Genomic DNA, 16,904 nt, shown 5'->3' with positions numbered 1-16,904 from the left:
TCCCCAGTGTGGCTGGGTGATCCCCCACTCCCACTCCCACCCCTGCCCATCACCACTCACCTGGACAGCAGGAGGAAAGACTGTAGAACAGGCCTACCAGCTACGCTCCTAGGGCGGTGCAACGATTTTAGAAACTGCCTCTCAGTTTTAGAAACAGTCATGCAATAACAAAGCAAAGTGATAAACTGGCAGATACAGAAGTCTTAGCTGTAGCTATCCTGACGGTATTGTCTCCGTCATGTGCTTTGTGGCAGAGAGAGAAAGGGATCACATATTTGTCTCTTACTTGAGGCTCTTATTTTATTATCTTAGTTCATTTATATCCTACCTTTCTCCCAACGTGAACTCAAAGTGGCTTATATCATACTCCTCCATATATTCCTCACAACAGCCTTGTGAAGTAGGTTAGGCTGAGCATATGTGACTGGCCGCAGTTCACCCAGCAAGCTTCCATGACAAAGTGGGCAAGTAATCCTGGATCTCCCAGATCCAAGCCCATCACTCTAACTGCTACACCACACTGGCTCTCTTGTAATTGATCTGATGTACATAAAGGCATGTAGCTTGACCAACGTTTAATTACTGTAAAGAGAAGCAGCAGAGTCCAAATCCTCCAGAAAACTATGATCTAGATTTCGATGGTTGTGGGTTTTCCAGGCTGTATTGCCATGGTCTTGGTATTGTAGTTCCTGACGTTTCACCAGCGGCTGTGGCTGGCATCTTCAGAGGTGTAGCACCAAAAGACAGAGATCTCTCAGAGTCACAGTGATCTAGATTTCCTTCGGTATAATCTTCACATGCATCTGATAGTGAATTATGATAGAATGATAGCGTTCTGCATAGGCTTAGAGGGCAACAAATTTATTCTTATGTTCCAAAACTAAGGCCTAGTATTCATTGGTTTGCTACCTGACAGTATAGTTCACATAACAATAATTCTCCATTTAAAAACAAAATACGTATTTTAAAAACAAGGCGGTGAAGAGAGACTTTCTTCCTGATACACCTATTTCCTGAACTTAGGGATTCTTCTCCGTGAGATGCTCCTTCATGGCAGCCCCCACCCCCCGCAGCTGAGATGGTACAGCCCAGACACAGGTCGATAGATCAGTTCTTCCCATTGGCAATCAAAACTGATTCAACTGAGGTAAACGGCGAATTCTTGTTCAGTGAAGCTCCAGGATGAGATCGTCCACGAGTCGCTAATCATTGTGTTCAAACATAGTCAGTAGTAAGAGGGGAGGGTTGACGATATTTACCACTTCCTATGAGGATGGTGTGCGATAACTGCAAAGGCATGTTGACGCAAATATAACAAAAGTGGCACATTAAAGACTACCACGATTTATTTCAGCACAAGCTTTTTGGAGCCAAAGCGGCCCATTTCTGCAGATAACTATCAACTAATTTTCAAGGGCCTGTAGTCAGTACGCGCAAATGGGCGTTCCGTGCACGGATTAGGGATCCTGTTGCTTTAAGAGGAAGGAGGCAGGAACCGAGCGAGTGGGAGTCTCCTCCTCCGACCTTTGCTTCTCTGTCTAACGATCAGTCGTTTCTCGTGGGCGTGTGAGCTCCTGTTCCTTTCCTCTGCGGTGGTCGTTGCATTTGTAAGGTGGCGCATACGAAACACATCGCAATGACAGCACCGGCTCCAGGAAAGAGAGTGTTTGTGGTGGGAGTCGGTATGACCAAGGTACTGGACAGTGGTTGGCGGGAGTGTCCTCTTCCCTTGATGGGCAAGGGAAGAAGAGAAGGGGCGTCAGACTGGCCACCCTTTCCTGGCAAGTAATTAGGGGTCTTCTGACACTTTAGAGGCTACCAATAGGGCAGTAGTATACACGAATGCTTAAAGAAGGCGCTATTATAATGCAGTCTGCTTAGAGTTTTGCCGTGGATCCTCACTAGGGAGATGCATATTTGCATGTGTGTATATAAGTGTGTCTGTGCACACACACACACACGAGATATGTAAATAAGTTATGAACTTTTTAAAAAATTACTTCATTTACTTTCTCCCCAATGAGGATTCAAGACAGCTTACATAATTCTCTGCTCCTCCATTTTTTTTCTTTACAACAAACCCTGTGAGGTAGGTTAGGCTAAGAGTTTTTGTGGCTGGTCCAGGGTCACCCAGCAAGCTTTCATGGCAGCACAGGGAATTGAACCTGGGTCATCCAAACCATAGTCTGTCACCATAACTATGACACAATGGCTTTCAATAAAATATAAACAGCTGGGTCAAGGGCTCAGGAAATTTGAGGTGAGCTATAACTACGTTAAGTTAAAGTGTGATGAAGTAAAATATAGAGATGATAAACAATAGTTATAATTGGTAACATCTCTAGTTTTGCAGAACTGTTTAATACTTGCAGTGATTGAGGGATTTCTAGCCCTTTTAAGGCCTCTCAAAATTGTATCAAACATTGATGAATTCTAGTTAGCAGATTCGCAATGGAACCTTGTTTATTCCCTAAGAATCGTGACTCTTAGTTCAGTAGCAGTTGGTCCTGGGAGATTAAAATGTTCCCCCAGAGATTCACACCTATTGCCATTTTTAATATTAGATTTGTTACAATTTGTTACAATTGGAGTGAAAGACTCATGTTCCCCCTGAAAACAGTAGGTGGGAAGGGGGATAGGAGCCTCTCCCACTGTACCACAGTTTCCAGCAGTATTGGACCCCTGCAGTCTTTTGAAAAGTAATCAAATATGGTATAATATACAAATGGAACAATGGAAGAATATGTGGATGAAGGGTCTTAAATTTACTTTGAGTTCTTTGCTCGAATAATAATAACGTTCGATTTATATACCGCCCACTCAGAGAGGTTTACAAAGTATGTCATCATTCCCACAACAAAACACCCTGTGAGGTGGGTGGGGTCGAGAGAGCTCCAGAGAACTGTGACTCGCCCAAGGTCACCCAGCTGGCTTCAAGTGGAGGAGTGGGGAATCAAACCCAGCTCTCCAGATTAGAGTCCTACGCTCTTAGCCACTACACCAAACTGGCTCCCATATGTTTGTGAAAAATACAAAGGAGAAGCTGGTTTCCCTGTACCTTTTCCTCAAGGAATGCTACCCCTCTCAAGTTTGATGAACACCTGATCATCTTATGAAAGAAACTGTCTCCTGGCACTTCTCTTGCCATTGTAATACTTCTTTATGTAGTCCACAGGGGTGTTCAAAGTCCTTCGTGTGCATTATTTCAATATTAATATATACAATCTCTAAAACACAACTCAGTGTCCTCTTATCCCATATTGAAAATGAGGTGCTGAGGGTGAGAGAGAAATTAGGGTGCGACAGTCCTTTTTATGCTACAGTACTTAAAAAAAAATATTGCATAACCTTGGAAGAGCTTTCCAGAGAGTCCAGCAGAGCATATCTGAGATCAGACCTTTGAATTCTGTTTTAATCTTGATTAGAAAATGCCTCCTTGTTTTGTACTTGCAAAACCTAGCACAGATCTGAATGCTGTTTTTGCTCACAGGCTTCCATATAAAGATGAAACTCACTTTCTTACTATTTCTTATTACATGATAGTATGGCTAAAGGGTGTGAAGGGGTAACAAATTCAACATCTCTGATGATGATCATAAGTATATATACCATTGGTATGATGAACATTCATTTGCATGAAGAAAGCAGACCTGTATTATTTAAAGTTCACTAGATCTCCCTGTTCCTTCCTAGTACATGACTATCTACATTTGGGGAATTGTATGGTATAAGAGATACTGAATAAGTTATAATCCTTTACAAAGAATGATGTCTTTATTTCTCCCTAGCAAAATGGGGTAATCTTTCTTTATTTGTGTTTATTTACTTAGCACTTTAAATATAATTATCATTATTGAAATGTGTTTTTATTAAATATTGATCAAAGTAAATTTGTTGATATAAGATGTTAATATGGGGAGGGTGTAAATTTATGGAAGGTTGCATGATTTTATTTTAATATGCTCATAAAATTTCTTTAAATCTTCAATCAATACTTTTTATAGTAGAAAAAAATCACAAGCACTGGAGATCAAATAATCCTAACACTCGCTTGCAACATACTTTACATGCAAACTTTATGTTCCTTCACTTATTCTGCTTGTTGGGACAGTTAATAGTGTTGCATTAATTATGTCTGATTATGGCTTGAAATTGAAATCCTATAAATAATACTATAAGTATGTAATAAATATAACTTTATCCTCATCCAACTGCATAAGATACTCTGCCTTTCTGTCCATCTGGCAGTTGCACAGAATTCTTTAATTTGAACAGTAATTAAGCAAAAAACTACTTTTCTGTGGGTAACTGCATAGAAGCAAAAATGTAACATGTACCCTCTTGACTAGATTAAGAAAAATTAGCAGAAGGTACAAAGTGTGCTGATATACAAGATGCTCTAAAGTGATAATATCATGGAATAGATATCCCTATAGAATTTGTATATTGTGAAACAAAATGAGTGTAAAAATCTGAAGAAATCCTGGTTTTATGTTCTTTTCCCATGTTGTCTTGCTTTCCAACAGTTTGAAAAGCCTGGGTCCCGTGAAGATTTTGATTACCCTAACATGGCTAAAGAAGCAGGTAATGGCCTTTGAGCTTTAGCACCCACTGTAACTTGGCTACACTATACAGCACTGTGTGGAATATTGTTGGCAGCTTCTTCAGTCCCAGAAAACCCTGGCTCACTTGGGGCCAGAAGGAAACATGGCACAGCTTCTCAGCTGATGGCTGCTGTGCTTGAGAGAAATTGCAGCAGCCTCTAGTGAGGAACCACAGACCTCTAGTTGGTCAACTGCCTGATGGCCAACTAAAAATGTTGTAATGGCTCCAGCCTTTCAAGCAACATTGCTTGCTTCTGTATAGCAGCTGTCCTATCTAGGTATGGCTGGAGTGTGTTCAGTTGCCCCGATAGTGTGGTGGTGGGGAGGACTGTATCAGCATAGTGGGGGACTTTCATCTGGCAAACAGTGCCATCCTCTATTTGGTTACTTGGAAGTTAAGTTCTGCTGTATTCAGTATTGTGCCTGCTCATGTATAAGAGTACATAACCCTAAAAACACTTCTGAAAGATCAATTGGTTACACAAGAATGGAATTTGGAATGTAACAATACACAAGTTTAAACCACGTAATATGAGTAGATTTTAGTTAATATCAGTTCCCGTTGTTTGCTAGAAAAGCAAATAAGCAGTAGACTCTCTTTTTGTCAGTACAACTGCTAGCGTAGTGCTGCAAGTATTTTTGTAAAAGAACTTGCAAATGAGTACCTGTGAGCCATTGAGATTATTGTATGGAGTAACAAATGTCTCATGTGAACTGGTCTTAATCTTGTTAAGTACTTGTTATTTAATCTGATTAGAGTTGAAATGCATGCCATTTGTCTTTTTTTAAAAAAAGCTATTAAAACAGTTAATTTATAAAATCTTTCAACAAATATTTCCAAGAAATCACAATTTTTAAACACATTTAGGACAGAAGGCACTCGCTGATGCAGGTATTCCTTATTCAGCTGTGGAGCAGGCTTTTGTGGGCTATGTTTATGGTAAGTAATTCTATTTGCAAAGGCAGCATTTCCCAAACTTTTTTCCATGTGGAGGAGCCCATAAATTAATTTTTCAAAACCCCTACCTATGAAAATCTTTACAGGCCAGAAAAAGTAGATGGCAGGGAGCACAAACAATTATTGCTAAATTATTGTCAAGAATATTTATTTGTCAAGAATATTTATTTGTAAAAAGCTGCTTCTCTCTCTCTCTCTCTCTCTCTCTCTCTCTCTCTCTCTCTCTCTCTCTCTCTCTCTCTCTCTCTCTCTGGCAGTTTACATTGTAAGAAAGAAAGTGAAGCATTTTCCTGTTTTTGTTGTATTATCTACTCTTTTTTTTCAAATATCAAAATATGAAAACAAAATAAAGTTTCTTAAAGTTCACATCCAAAGTCAATATAATATTGACTTTCAATGTGATATTTAGGTTTGTTTATTTTTGCACAAATGCTGAATTCTTGGCCGATTTCTTGCAGGACTCCTGATGATGTCCTGTGGAACCCTGGTTGGGAAATATTGTGCTCAGGGCTTGATCCTCATCTTAGCTCCTGTCTGCAATTTTTTTTTCTTCAGTTATGCACTGTATGCATTAGTAGGCATATAATAGTTGCCTAAATATAATTGTGCAAAAATATTTAAATTGGTATCCGGTTGTCTCATTAGCTACTTGCATTCTTCTATTGTAGAGTGGAAGTTGCCCCTTTGCTTTCCCTTCCTGTATAGTTGCAAAGTACGCTTATTCCTTTAGATGGTTGGAATTGTTGGGAGCATCTAGCTATTTCAGCTTCAGCAGTTAATAATAAAATAGGCAAGGACAGAATGTTACATTTTTCAATTAAAAATAACTTTTGTATTAAATCATGTTTGTAAATCACTTTAATTATGTGCTTTCCCTTCTATGTATGTGTGAGAACTTTAAACAATTACCAGAAAATGCTTGGATAAAGAAGCAGAAATTGCTGAACATGTTTAGTGAGAAATGAATTCTTTTAGTGCCATAAGAATCATGCATATCTTTTGACAGTAATAAGTACATGAAATGAAAATGAAGATTACAGCACAAAATATATATTTAATTGTTGCGAAGCATCAACTAAATTAACAATTTTAGAAGTATATAAAATTCATCAAAAGATAAGGAAGGACTGTTATGTCACTGTGTCTATTATTTGTTATCTTCTTATAAAGGTGACTCAACTTGTGGTCAGAGGGCAATTTATCACAGTTTAGGACTAACCGGCATTCCTATTGTGAATGTGAACAACAACTGTGCCACTGGATCTACTGCTTTATTCCTGGCCAGACAACTAATACAGGGAGGTGAGTTAAATGTACTTGCCCTACAAATTGGTATTAGCAAAACAGTTCTACACTTAAATGTTTAAAGAGGAGACTTTCTCTGAATGTGCTTTTCATTTAACATACTACCATTCCATTTTCTTAACATTTTCAGTTTAGCACTAGATTTCCATTTATTCCCTATTGCTGAAAGTGCACTTAACAAAATTGTTATAACCTCACAAAAGCATAGGGAGTTGATCCACTATACAGCATTACAGTATGTTTTTAAAACTTTGGGGAATTTAAAATCCACTTTATGTAGTATGGTGTACTACCATTTAGCTAAGGCTTAAACTCCATTGTTACTGAGAACTTTTATCTGGATGTCTACATGTATGATAGTCAGGTTCTCAAAAACAATAATATATTGTAAATGTTCAGTATGTTATATTTAAGGTTTGGCAAACTGTGTCCTGGCTCTTGGATTTGAAAAGATGGAAAGAGGATCCCTTACATCGAAAGTAAGTGTTATAAGAATTTCTGATGCATTGAGGTAAAATTGAATTTAGATTGCATATTTTGGAAATGGGTAAAAAGAATCCATCTCTCTCATACATCAACTGGAAGAAGTTTTCATCAAAGGAGGACAGAGATCTGGTACTAATTTTCATATGGATTTTCTAATAAGCATAAGGTGGGTTTGAGGGAAAAAACTAGAAAAGTTAAAAAAAAAACAACCTAGAAAACTAAGGATCCAGATTACTGTTCCTCAGTCCCGGGGATACCCAGCCATTTTAAACCATAATAGGAGGGATCCTGGAATCATTCGCTCAGTTAGTGTATTTGGTAACAATATCCAGAAATTTCAATGAAATTAATTTTTTTTCATGACCCAGTGATATGTGCTGTTACTAGGAAAATGTTATTTTCTTACCAGCTACACTCCCAATTCTCTCCTGTTCACTCTCCCTCCTTCCTTGAATGGCCTGGAAACTGTGAGGAAGAGGAGAAGTGTCGGACCTTTCCACCCCACTCCCCAGGCTCGTGTGTCTCTCTGTATCTTTCTCTTGGACAGTTCCAGTTCTTCAGTGACATCCTCAGCCACTTCCACACAGGCCATTTGCCCTAGGTTCAGTGCTGTTGGGAAGCAAGTTTTTTGTGGCTTTCCCCCAGCATCATGGTGCATTCATACACTTTCTAGCTTTTCTCTAATTTTTCTCAAGCCTGCTTTACCACAGTCTTTCCCAAAACTTTTCAACAAAGCCTGGATGGCTACCAGTTCAGATTCCGCCCCCCCTACATGGTAGCAATTTACTTTACCCCTGTCCCTGTAGTTGGCATTTCTTCTCACCACCATGAGGGTATTTTTAACTGGCAATTCAATATTGTTATATCAATATAACACACAGCGTGTCAGGGTTCTCTGAATTTCTTGCTCTTATTGCAGGCGAGTGCTAAGTGTGGGGGAGGAGAGCGGGGAGGGGGCACGGCGACAAGAAACACACGGACATAGTGCTGGAGGTAAAGAGGCCACAACTTTATTGAGATTACAGCTCAGGGAGCAAAGGCGCACATAGGGCACAGATCTGAGCATCGGCTGACCCGCCTGCCAAGCCGATGACCCACATGCCCCCTCAGACCCCTGCTGAGGGGGGGAACTATGGGATGACAGTCAGTGGGATGCCAGGTGGGTGTACACCCCTGTGTGGATCATCTCCTGTCACCTGGGAGTGAGGTGGACTGACAGCCCCCATCTGGGCATGCACCGGCCATTCCTCACTCCCCAGACCCCTTATGGGGATCCCCATAATAGGGAAACTGAGCCTGAGGGCCCTGTTTACCCCCAAACGGATTGGTGCCCAATGCCCCAATCCACCACAAGAGCCACAAAATTGCTCACCGTCAACGCTCCAAGAGCTGCAAAACCAAACCAAGCAGGCCCCTCAGTGTCCTATGGCCACATGTCCAGACACCAGCTGGAAGGGCATCACCAGGCGAGAACCATCACCATACCACGATAGCTGACCAGGGAAGAATCACCCCATGGGACTCCACCGGTTGCCCCTCAGCCTCTGCCCCCTACATCCTGTTCATTTGGGGCAGGGCACCATGACACTCTCTAGCCCGTTGTCCAAGGAGGCTCATCCTGAGCCGGAGCCTCCTGAGGAGCCCCCTGGTGGTCCTGAAGAACTGCAGGATGCCCATGTGGCCATTGCTAGGATCCACTGTGCTGGCACACCCCCTCCAGGACCTGGCCACCTTGTCACCACAGGACCGGGCCGTCGCCGTCCCCTCTGGCAAGTCGCACCAGAAACAGGTCAAAACCTGCAGCTAAAAAGAGAGAATCAGCAGAGAGCTTAGGATCCAACAATGTAGCTCAGCACCTCTGGCTGTGTGAAACACCCCCATCCACAGCAGGGAAAACCCCAGACTATCCTGCCGGTGACCACCTTCCCCAGGAAACGGGAGGGGGGAGAAGGCAGACCACACCAATGGCAAGGACATGCATTCTAGGGAGGGCTCCTGGATGGCACGGTGACCCCTGCTCTATGCCCAGAGGAAGGTGAAAAACCTGCAGAACCCTAGAGCCAATCAGGCCTGGAGGAAAGTTCCTTCCTAACCCGGAATTAGCGATCGGCATTACCCTGGGCACATGAGAAAGGACCACGGAGCTAGACCCTGTATACCCCTCTAGATGTTGGGGGCAAGGCCCCATGCCCCCCAGGAAGATCAGCATATGCACAGCCAAGGCTATGGACATTGGGAGACTCAGGCCAAATACTAAAGCCCCACCTGAGAGGGCTGCCGGGGTGGAGGAAGCCCACTCTCCAAGAACTCCCTTGACCCGTGAGTGCTTACAAATTTCCGCAGGTCGCTGGCAACAGGTCCAGCCCATAACCCCCTCCAGGATGCACCTGAAGAACCAGTCCCCTAGGGTTCCGCAGTGCAGATTCCATGTCCTGCAGCATACTGGGCTGAAGAAAACTTGTTAGCTGACAAGGCAAGGTGAACTTGCGCATAGGGTGCATGAACAAGTATTCAGGGCTACACTTTAGAATGCTTGATATGACATGTACACCATTTGGTAAAAGTAGTCTCCTGTGACCCATGGGGGGAATCCGCATCACGCCGTTCTCTTGGCAGACCTTTCGCTACGGGGTGGTTTGCCATTGCCTTCCCTATTCATCTACACTTTACCCCCAGGAAACTAGGTACTCCTTGTACCAACCTCGAAATGATGGAAGGCTGAGTTTACCCTGAGCCAGTTACCTGAACCCAGCTTCTGCCGGGATCGCACTCAGGTCGTTAGCAGAGGTCGGGCTGCAGTACTGCAACTTACCATTGAATAATCAGGCATTTCGCGCAGCAATATCCCATTTTTAAAACAAGTAATCTAATGCATGCTACGGCTGAATATCCATACCTATCCATCTATAATTATCTATATATCTACGTATACAAATATATTAGACTGATCCTCAAGGAAACTCGGAGGTGAGGAGAGAGAAAGCTGGGGATTATTTACTTGTGCTCAGAGCGAAATGAGTGGAGCGCCTAATGTTGAATCCCCAAAAAGGGTGTGGGACATGCTACCCCACTATTTCCATTTTACACAGAGGCCGGGAATGCTGCTTCTGATCGCAAGGAAGAATCCCCCTTCAAGCCATGGTCATGAGGATTTAAAACCCTAACACAGCAGCAAAGGCTGTGCCATTCCTACATAGGGGCTTACCATGGCGCTCCCCTCCAGCTTGGGGAACATGCGATGTGCCATTCTCGGCCACCTCCACGCACCCAGAAATCCAGCAATGCATGCCGAGGGTAACTGAGTTAATCCCGAGCATTAACTACACAGGACTAGACGTGTTCTGTCTATTCAGGGTATTATACTGGGAAGTAAGAAAAGTGAGGGACTGTGTCACTGCGAAATCTGAAGAGAAGTGATGGGCATGTGTGTTGGAGAAACTATAACCATTCCTATGCATGGGAACGTGGTGGTGGGTGCAACCGAAAGAGATAGGTCCACCTTGCCAATGCCACCAGGCATGGGAACATGCATGGGAACATGCTCTGCAATGAGTCCTGTGCCCAACAGTACACGATAATGTATTGTCGAAGGCTTTCACGGCCGGAGAACGATGGTTGTTGTGGGTTTTCCGGGCTGTATTGCCGTGGTCTTGGCATTGTAGTTCCTGACGTTTCACCAGCAGCTGTGGCTGGCATCTTCAGAAGTGTAGCACCAAAAGATAGAGATCTCTCAGTGTCACAGTGCGGAAAAGATGTTGGCAGGTCATTTATATCTACTCAGGAGGGGTCGGGTTGAGCTGAGTCATCCTGTAAGAGTTTCCCAGGGTGTGGAATGCTAATGGCGGGAGGCTTCACTGTATCCTGAGGAGGTTCTTTTGCAAGCACCAATCCATATGCATTCCACACCCTGGGAAACTCTTACAGGATGACTCAGCTCAACCCCACCCCTCCTGAGTAGATATAAATGACCTGCCAACATCTTTTCCACACTGTGACACTGAGAGATCTCTGTCTTTTGGTGCTACACCTCTGAAGATGCCAGCCACAGCTGCTGGCGAAACGTCAGGAACTACAATGCCAAGACCATGGCAATACAGCCTGGAAAACCCACAACAACCACAGTACATGATAATCATTTGCAAACGTAGCCACCCAGGGAACCAACAGTAGCCCAAGATGCTCATATTGGACCTCTTAGGCAGCTATCTGACTTGGAATCTCTTTTCAGCCAGCTGCCTAAATCTGGTAAGAAATCATGCCAGACATTTTTGTGAACACGCCAGCGATGCTAATCTGAAGCTGCAAATTTAAAACAAGCTCAGCAGCACCATGGGCCCCAACAAAATCATTCCGGTATAAGTCTGGGTTTTGTTTTGTTTGCTTGTTTGTTTAACTCAGAACTCCCTTCACTGAGCTGCCCTCTCCAATTCACACACTGGAAGTTAAAGGTTTTAAGTGCCGTTGGTCTTCCATTTCATTTTATCTGTACAATATGCCTACATTTTATCTCTGCAGTTTAAAAACAAAACAATTCCTTGACATGCAATATGCTTTAACAAAATACATTATACATATTTAAAGTTCCTGGTCAGCATGATTGCAGATTGATTATTCAAGTAATGCTGTTCTGCATGCCTTCCCAGTTGGTGAGCCTGAGAATTATCCCCCCCCCCCCCACCCTCCGATGCTGGTTACAGGTTTAACTCACATTATAGGTGAATCAGACGAAGTGAGCTGTGGCTCACAAATGCTCATACCCTACCACAAATTTTGTTAGTCTTATAGGTGCTACTGGACTCTTGCTCTTTCTGCTGCTACAGAAACTACCACGGCCACCGATCCTGGCAAGCAGTCTGAGTGCATCTATCCCCCCCCCCCGCTCCTTTTTTTTGGACTTTTTTTGCTCTTATTTTTTAAGTCTGTAGCCCCTAGGACTAGGGCAGTGAAACTGCAGGGGAAACTACTATGTGGAAGTGCTGTTGCTGCAGCATTGTGTCAGTGGCTGCAGCAGCACTGGGGATACACAACAAGCCTGTTTCCATGTGGAAACTACCCAGAAGGGGGGAAAGAATGAAGCAAGTTCAAGTGTAAACTACAGCTGCTAGCAGCTCTCCTTTTAAAGGGACAGCAGCCCCATTAGTAGCTCTCAAAAATTTAGGATATTGCTCACTGTGCATATCTGAGCAAGAAAGTATGTTATTCTCATCTTCTGTAGCTTGCCTCATATTAGAGACCAACTTGAATGGCTGCCTGTGTTTCAGAACAATTTACGTGTACCACATATAAGCAACTTGAGTTTTTTTAACTTTAAAATTTATTTTTCTAAAATATGATGACTTGAGATTACCTCTCCTCTCACTGCAGCCCACTGAGCCTGTTTAAATTTTATTCTGGAGGTGGGGCAGTGGAACTTCAGGAATAGTCTAGAGGGCAAAGTGGGGTTCTGGAGTGGAAGGGAGGAATCGGAGGAAATGGCCGCTCTTTGGAACTGTATGGTTGAACAGAGCCATCATGTGCATAGGTGAGTGTTTCTCCTAGGAACACTGAAGAAAAGGGTGATTAGAAGAGACTGCCTGAAGCTTAAATACTAGAATTGCAAGGGATTTTTAAAAATTCAGTTACTTTGCCTCCTAAATAACATCACTATTAACCGAACTTTGAGCTGTTTTCTGTTTGCCTGGATGTTTCAGTTGGAAGGCAACTGAGTTGATGGCCTTATTTAGTATTTATTTAAAACGTTTATATGCCAAATTTGTGCCCAAAATAGGTTCCCCAGGGCAGCGAACAACAAACATTAGAACATTTAAAACATTAAAATAACATTTTAAATGTACATATAAATACAGTAAAAACATATAAACATATGCGCAAGCCAGGGAAGAAGCCAATAAGAGTTTATTATGGGTATGCCAAATGAAACAAAAAAGTCTTCACAGAGGAAGATAGGCAAATCACCCTGGGGAGGGAGTTTCAGAGTTTTGGTTCTGTAACAGATAAGGCTTTTCTTGGTTTGCCACCTATCTAGCCTCAGATGTCGGAGGCACCTGAAGCAAGGCCTCCAAAATGTCTAGAGTGGATGGGTAGGTTCATATGGGAGAAGGCGGTCCTTACAGCCCAGTCCTGAGGCCCACTGGGCTGCTTGCGCCTGTGCGCCAGCATAAGTGTGGTGCTGCTTGTTGGCTCCCTAACGACTTTGGCAGGCGAGCTACATTGGTGCCTGAGGCCAGGAAGGTGCTGCGCAACCACTGCTGAGAACTCCTGCCCCGCTGTTCCTGACAACCCTGCCAGCACCCGCCAATGGCTGTCCCACCCCCATGACAGGCACACAAGTGTCCATCAACGGCACAGCCAATGGGTGGGCCATGATCCCCATGGCCTGGCAGTGCTGCCCACCCTCTGCCAGGGAGCAGGCAGCCAGGGACCATGCGCCTCTGTGGGCATGGCACCTGAACCAGTGATCCCAGCTGGGCAAGGCTGCCTGGTGAGCAGCAGGTGGAGTGCATGGCCCCCAGGGGAGAGGGCAGGAGCTGAACCCTACCAGGGGGTGGGACCAGCAAGGCACAGCCAGGAAAAAATGCCACGTAGTTGCCCAGGCAATGCTTATAGGATCCATCAATTGGAGGGCGGCTGCATTTGATAATGTCACGCTTAAGGCTAGGGGCAGCCCGTTCCAGGCACGGGGATGCCACCATGGCTACCAGTTGGTCTGGCAGTCCCACAGGGGCAGGTAAGCAACAGTCCTAAGCCAAGCCAAGGTCAAGAGCTGGGAGGTCAGTCCAACAGAGGAGCGGGCAAATGAGAGTCCAAGAGCCAGGCCAAAGTCAGGAGCCAAGAAGTCCATCCAACCAAGAGGCAGGCAAGCAGGAGTCCAAGACAAAGCCGAGGTCAGGAATCGAGGGGTCAGTCCAGGGAAGGGCAAGGTACAAGGCAGGATCAAAGCTTTCAGGTGCAGAGCTGCTGGTCACGGAGTGGTGAACAAAGTTGCTTTTATGCTCAGGTCGGTGTAAGAGAGCGAGGGGCAGGTGTTTCCTTTTCTCTTGATTGTGATGCCTTGCTCTCGGAGATCAGCTCCATCTGACACTGAGTCTGTAAGCACGCTCTCTGGCACCTTTCCTAAATAGCCTCCCTTGCCCAGGTCCTTTGCATCGAGAAGAAGCAAGGGGAACACAGGATGGGCCGCATGAACTGTGCACCATTCCCAGGATGACAGTCCCCAAAGTGGAATGACGGCCCATGGAACCAGAGAAATTGCTCCGGGGGCTGCCATCCCATCTCCATGCCAGGTCCCTGAAGTTCATCCCCACCTAGCAAACAGCAGAGAGGAGAGTGGTCTGGCCTCATGTGAGAGGATCTCCAGAGATCCCAGGATGTTGCTCCACAGCCCCCCCCCTTCTTGCATCAACCTCGCTCATGGTGCCCCCCCTGACAGCCACACACAGGCAACACTACAATTCCCACCCCACTGACTGCAGTGAAATTGAGGAGGAGGGAGGGGAAAGGGAACCTACATGAGGCTAGAGCTTCCAAGGTGCCTCTGGACACTTGCTCTTTTGGGCAGCAGAGTGACACCAAGGCATGGAAACACCTGGAGCATCTTTGGGGCCATCCCAGAACCAGAAACCAGTTGCTGGGATGTGTGAAAGGGTAGCCCTATGGGCGAGTGGAAGGGGGACTACTATCATCCACAGGCAAGCAAACAGACAGGGAGGGAATTGTTGTCCAACGCAGAATTTATTGAACTGCGAATAGTGAAGAGGATGTCTGGATGCATCCTGCCAATGTCCTTCGGCTGTGAATGGAGCAGAGCCTCCATTCCTTATGCTGCCCTCACAGGAGCAAGGTTGAGATGCGGGCTGCCTGGGGAGCTGCTCTCTGGGCTGGGCTAGAATGGCAGTCGAGGAGGATCACCAGGGGCTGGAACAGCCATGCTCCTTGGCCTCCTGGATGGGTCATGATCTGCCTGAAAGGGGAACAGACACATGCATGGGGCCCGGTTTCGCACAAGCCATGTCCTGGGAGGGTGTTCATGGCTGGGGACAGCAGTGGCAACTCCATTGTTACAAGTGCTGCTGGCAACCAGATGATGCAAGCCTCTCCAGTAAGAAAATACTCCTCATCTACATCTGGATGGTTTGCTCCTGCAGCTGTTTGCAGCTCCGATCCTGTGAGGGAGACAGTTGAGGGACTGCGCGCCTACCATCATCAGGGAGTTGTGAAAGTGAGCACCCAGTTATCCCAACCCACAGCCACAATCCTTCCCCTGCCTGAGGGGGGAGCCTGGCCAAGGGAGTTTGAATGGAGTCTCAGCATGGGCTGCTGGAAACCCTCTCCCCGAACAACCGAGTTGAGCACAGCTCCTTGGGCAACTGCCTCTGCAGCAGGCATAGATCGTTTTGGTTCGTGGGTAAGGGTTGCACTCCCCCAACCCCCAAAGAGCCTCAACTGCAGGGGCCAGCATTGGGGGAGGTCTGATGTGAACGAGTGAGCCGGGGTGGCCACATCCCCGGCTTCTTCTTACCTGTTGGTGCACCCTCTCCCATCCCTGAGCCAGGACTCAGGTGACAGGAAACTTGTAAGGCAAGTTGGGTGAAAGTTGTTAGACATTATGGACTCAGCTCCCCTCCCCTGAGTGAGTTCATAGTACTCCCCAAATTTTGCCAAGTCCTCCCAGTGCACTCTTGCTCCACTACCATGTGCACCATCTCTTGCCTCACGCTCTAAGTCCCCATGGCAGGGACTCTTGGGTAGGGCCTTTGGCCGCACCCCAGCTTTCCTAGGGCTATATCCACCCTAGCTGGAGGTTATGTAGAGTGGACAGGTCACTGATTGGTTGCTGGGGCAGGGGCTCGGCTGCCACGGGAGCATGAACAGATTGTCTCTGCGCTAGTCCGCTGGCTTGCCTGGGCGGGGCAGGCATGGGGGGGGAGTGAGTTTTCCCCATAAAATGGGCACCTAAGGGCCACGTCACCGGTTTTCATGGTGTAACTTTCTGCCACTGCAGGGGCTTTCGCAGATCTGAAATGGTTTAGGGAGCTGGCATGCCCCCATGATCACCACCTCAGGGACTTATGCCGCATTATGCCTATGTCTGGAGATGGCGGCAGGACACCAGTGGGGTGTCACAATGGAATGGCACCGTGGCTGTGCGCCATCATAGTGGGGGTTGCACTGTGTGGGATACGATAGTGTAACCTTTAGTCTGCTCTCACCTGGGTATGCTGGTCCCAAGCTATGTAGAGCTTTGAAGGTCAATACTGGCACTCTGAATTGGGCCAGGAAGCAAATTGAGAGCCAGTGTAGATAGAACAAGACTGGCATGATATGGTCCCTATGACCCACACCAGTCAACGCTCTGGTTGCAGCATTCTGTACAGCTTCCAGACAGTCTTCAAGGGCAGCCACACAGAGAGCACATTGTAATAATTTAATCTAGATGTCACTAGGGTATGCACCACAGGGGCAAGATCTTTCCCACCCAGGAAAGGTCTTGAGTGGATGGTGTTTGTACACAAGCAAATGAGAAGATTCTCAAAATAATTTGTTTATGTTTT

At 45.4% G+C, this 16,904-nt stretch overlaps 1 protein-coding gene across 2 annotated transcripts in view; it reads left to right on the top strand.

Annotated features, from left to right (window-relative positions):
- Window positions 1-1,063: 1,063 nt before the first annotated feature.
- The window catches only part of SCP2 (sterol carrier protein 2), a 39,264-nt gene continuing 23,423 nt past the window's right edge, over window positions 1,064-16,904 (top strand). The window contains exons 1-5 of one of the 2 annotated variants that reach the window (XM_054981318.1): window positions 1,064-1,147; window positions 4,527-4,584; window positions 5,473-5,544; window positions 6,733-6,864; window positions 7,282-7,346. In XM_054981318.1, coding sequence (XP_054837293.1) covers window positions 1,079-1,147; window positions 4,527-4,584; window positions 5,473-5,544; window positions 6,733-6,864; window positions 7,282-7,346 — 396 coding nt within the window. In that variant the 5' untranslated portion in view covers window positions 1,064-1,078. Of the gene's footprint in view, window positions 1,148-1,533; window positions 1,694-4,526; window positions 4,585-5,472; window positions 5,545-6,732; window positions 6,865-7,281; window positions 7,347-16,904 lie in introns of those variants that run through there. The other variant, XM_054981319.1, reaches the window with a different exon arrangement.

The sequence above is a fragment of the Eublepharis macularius genome, chromosome 5, assembly GCF_028583425.1.
Source record: "Eublepharis macularius isolate TG4126 chromosome 5, MPM_Emac_v1.0, whole genome shotgun sequence".
Taxonomy (NCBI): Eukaryota; Metazoa; Chordata; class Lepidosauria; order Squamata; family Eublepharidae; genus Eublepharis; species Eublepharis macularius.
The sequence above is the reverse complement of the archived record's forward strand: the minus strand, read 5'-3'. Positions and strand labels throughout refer to the sequence as shown.